The sequence below is a fragment of the Cannabis sativa genome, chromosome 6 (genome assembly GCF_029168945.1).
Source record: "Cannabis sativa cultivar Pink pepper isolate KNU-18-1 chromosome 6, ASM2916894v1, whole genome shotgun sequence".
NCBI lineage: Eukaryota > Viridiplantae > Streptophyta > Magnoliopsida > Rosales > Cannabaceae > Cannabis > Cannabis sativa.
In genome coordinates this window covers 54,421,704-54,425,484 of record NC_083606.1, presented here as the reverse complement: position 1 = coordinate 54,425,484, position 3,781 = coordinate 54,421,704, and the positions used below count along the sequence as shown (strand labels likewise).

At 34.7% G+C, this 3,781-nt stretch overlaps 1 protein-coding gene across 1 annotated transcript; it reads left to right on the top strand.

Moving 5' to 3' along the window:
- Positions 1-2,742: 2,742 nt before the first annotated feature.
- Positions 2,743-3,369, top strand: LOC115695265 (uncharacterized mitochondrial protein AtMg00810-like). Its single transcript, XM_030622343.1, has one exon. It carries the CDS (start codon positions 2,743-2,745, stop codon positions 3,367-3,369), a length of 627 nt encoding a protein of 208 aa, XP_030478203.1.
- Positions 3,370-3,781: the final 412 nt, after the last annotated feature.

Genomic DNA, 3,781 nt, shown 5'->3' with positions numbered 1-3,781 from the left:
AATTTTCACTAAGCAAGGGCGAAATTGTAAAGAAAAGAGATTCTAGGTTTATTTATTAATTAAGATTCTTTATATGTCTAAATTAATAAATATATTAAATGACAATATTATTTAATAATTAATTTTTAGTTATTAAATAATTAGAATTGGCATTTAAAAGGTTAAATTGGAAAATTGGCATTTTTGAGAAAATGAGAATGAGAAATAACAAAATGGGAAAGTTACAAAGTGAGGCCCAATTTCCTTATTTGGCCGCCCACTATGCATAGGCTTTTACCATTTTATTTTTCCATTATTATAATGCCATACAATTCTAACCTACACTTAGAGGGCATTCTATAAATAGAAAGTGTTGGCTTCAGGAAACTAAATGACTTTGCACATTGTTTCCTTCAGAAAAGCCTAGCTGCCCTTCCTCTCTCTTTTCTTCTCTTCAAAATTTTGAAATTCCCTTGAGTGATAGAGTAGTGCCCACACACATCAAGTGGTACCTCAATCATAGTATGTAAGACTGTGGAAAATCAGCATCAAAGAAGGAGAGAAAGAGATCCAGATTCAGATCTTGATAATGCTCTGCTACAGAAAGGAATCAAGGGCTAGAGATCTGAATGGAATGAGTCATTATATTCCGCTGCACCCAATGTAAGGTTTTCTTAAACTCTTATGTGTTTATTTCATTGTTTTAGAATTCATATTAGGATGTTAATGAAACATACTTGGTAGTAAATCTAGATCCTGGTAAAATATTTCCAATAGTATTTTCTTCACTTATTTGTGTGTCATTTGGTTCATGTTATCATTTACTTGTTTATTTGATTTATAAATTCATCCAAGCCTATATCAAATTTATATTCTTGTTTATTGTGTCGTCAGCACAGTGGAAAGTGATCAAGATTATGTGATTAAATATATATTCCTAGATTTATCAGTACACAGGGTTTAACTGATACGTGAATCTACAACATAGTTTACTTGCACCTTGGATAAGTGCTATGTTCTTTCCAGGGCATTGGTTAAAGTAAAGCTTGGGTTGGATGCATGGAGTATGCATCGGAAGGGACCGATATTGAACTTTAATTCAGATATATTAAACTTACCGTAATATCTATTCAATTCAATATCACCTAGTTGATCCTGGATCAAATTATCTTAATCCTGATATGGTTTGGTTCGATCTCAGGAGTATTATACATGTTCTTTGATTTGTTAGTTAAACCTACTTTTTGGTCAGGGTGATACGTACATTTTGGGAACATGGTAGTGCAATTGAGTGGGAGCGCTAAACATAGATATGGAATCTATAGCTTCTATCTAGCAAATAGAAGTGAAATGCTGATTTTCTTCGAGCTTGGCTAAACAAAGATAAATGGTTGAGTACTCATTTCAGTTCACTCAAATATCATTTATAGGTGGCTAAGTGCTTTAAAGAGAAAATACATTGAAGGGTGTAACGGTAATTTAATCCCTATACAATGTAAATCATCTATAGAGGATCATTGATTATTGGGATTATAACAATGGATAATTGATAGAGTATCTATATCGTGAAACATATAGAGCGTTCTATATAACTGAGAGTGCAATTCCAAGTTCTATGCGTGGATGCAACAAGGAATTAATAAGTCAGTGAATTTACCTGGTAAGTTCTTGGTCTGCTTATTGGAAGCTCAGATATATACGCCCATGGTCCTCATACTAGTTGAGACAATACTACTTGTAAGACTCAGTTAATTGATTTTGATTAATCAATTATAATTCTAAAATTACACTATGTCTAGTTTATGAATTTTCACTAAGCAAGGGCTAAATTGTGAAAAAAGAGTTTCGAGGGTTCATTTGTTAATTAAGAGACTTTGGTTAGTCTAATTAATAAATATATTAAATGACAATATTAATTAATAATTAATTTTTAGTTATTAAATAATTAGAATTGACATTTAAGTGGTTAAATTGGAAAATTGGCGTTTTTGAGAAAATGAGTTGTAGAAATGATAAAATGGCAAATTTGCAAAAGTGGGGCCCATTATCCTATTCATGGCCGGCCACTTATGTAGGTTATTTATCTTTTATTTTTTCATTATTTTAATGCCAAATAAATCTAACCTAACCCTAGCTGGTTGACTGTAAATAGGTAGTGATGGCTTCAGGAAAAAGATGATGCATTCATTCCTTCAGAGAAAACTCAAAGCCTTCTTCCTAAACCTAGCCGCCACCTTCTCTCTCTCTTCCTCTCTTCTGAAAACAGAACCCTATAGTGAGTGAGTGAGTTCCCACACACATCAAGTGGTATCTCAATCATAGTGTAGAAGATTGTGAAGATTCCAGAATCAAGAGAAGGACATTCGGGCTGAGATCTTGGTGATACTCTGTGACAGAAAGGATACAAGAGTTAGAGATCTGAGTGGAAGGAGACATTATATTCCACTGCAACCACTGAAAGGTTTCTTATACTTCATACGTGTTTATTTCATATCGTTTTAGAAGTTCATATTTAGGATGTTAAATAACATACTTGTTAATAAATCTAAGATCCTGGTAAAATAAATTCCAACAGAGTCAACCTCCAGTTTTGAAGAATCTCCCAATACAACTAAAGTCTACAAGTTAAACAAATCTCTATACGGTATAAAACAGTCTCCTCGGGCATGGTTCAATCGCTTTCTAAAAGTAGTCAAGGGGCTTGGATACACACAAGGTCAGACTGATCATACTCTTTTTATCAAACACTTAGGAAAAGGGAAAATGCCAGTACTGATTGTATATGTGGATGACATAATTGTCACCGGAAAGCATATTGAAGAGATTATTCTAATCAAAGAAATGTTGGCAAAGGAGTTTGAAGTCAAGGATCTTGATGCACTCAGATATTTTTTGGGAATGGAATTTGCTAGAAGCAAAAAAGGGATTTCTGTGTCCCAAAGGAAATATACTCTTGATCTCTTGGAGGAGACAGGAATGCTTGGTAGCAAGCCCAGCAAGACTCCAATTGAGCTCAGAGACAAGAGGAAAATGTTTGGAGGAAGCCCAGTTGACAAAGAGAGGTACCAACAACTAGTAGGGAAACTTATCTACCTCTCCCATACAAGACCCGACATTGCCTCTGCGATAAGTCTAGTCGGTCAATATATGCATAATCCATGTCAAGGACATCTCAATGATGTATATAGAATTCTGAGGTACCTCAAGCAAACACTAGGAAACGGTCTTTTCTTCAAGAAGACAATTGAGAGGAAGGTTGAAGTCTTCACAGATGCAGACTGGGCTGGGTCAATTGATGATAGAAAGTCTACATCTGGGTATTGTACTCTTGTATGGGGTAATGTAGTAACATGGCAAAGTAAAAAAGCAAACGGTAGTTGCAAGAAGTAGCGTTGAAGCAGAGTATAGAGCCATGGCCCATGGAGTGTGTGAAGTAATATGGATCAAACGCCTACTAGAGGAGTTGAAGATTGAGTATGAGGCCCCTATTCAACTTTATTGTGATAATCAATCCACCATCAACATTGCTCATAACCCTGTACATCATGACCGAACTAAGCATGTACAGGTGGATCGTCACTTCATTAAAGAAAAAATTGATCAAGAGATTATCAGCATTAGATATGTCCAAACCGATCAACAACTAGTTGATATTCTTACAACAGGGTTATCTGAATGAGTCTTTGATTTCCTAGTTAACAAGCTTGAACTCATCAATATCTATAGTCTAACTTGAGGGGGAGTGTTGACAGATGGGAAATCAAATCACATTAATTAGTTTCCTAATTTTGTGTTGTTTCAT

Excerpts from the sequence above, each read along its gene's own strand:
- LOC115695265 (XM_030622343.1), top strand. The coding sequence starts at position 2,743 with ATGCCAGTACTGATTGTATATGTGGATGACATAATTGTCACCGGAAAG.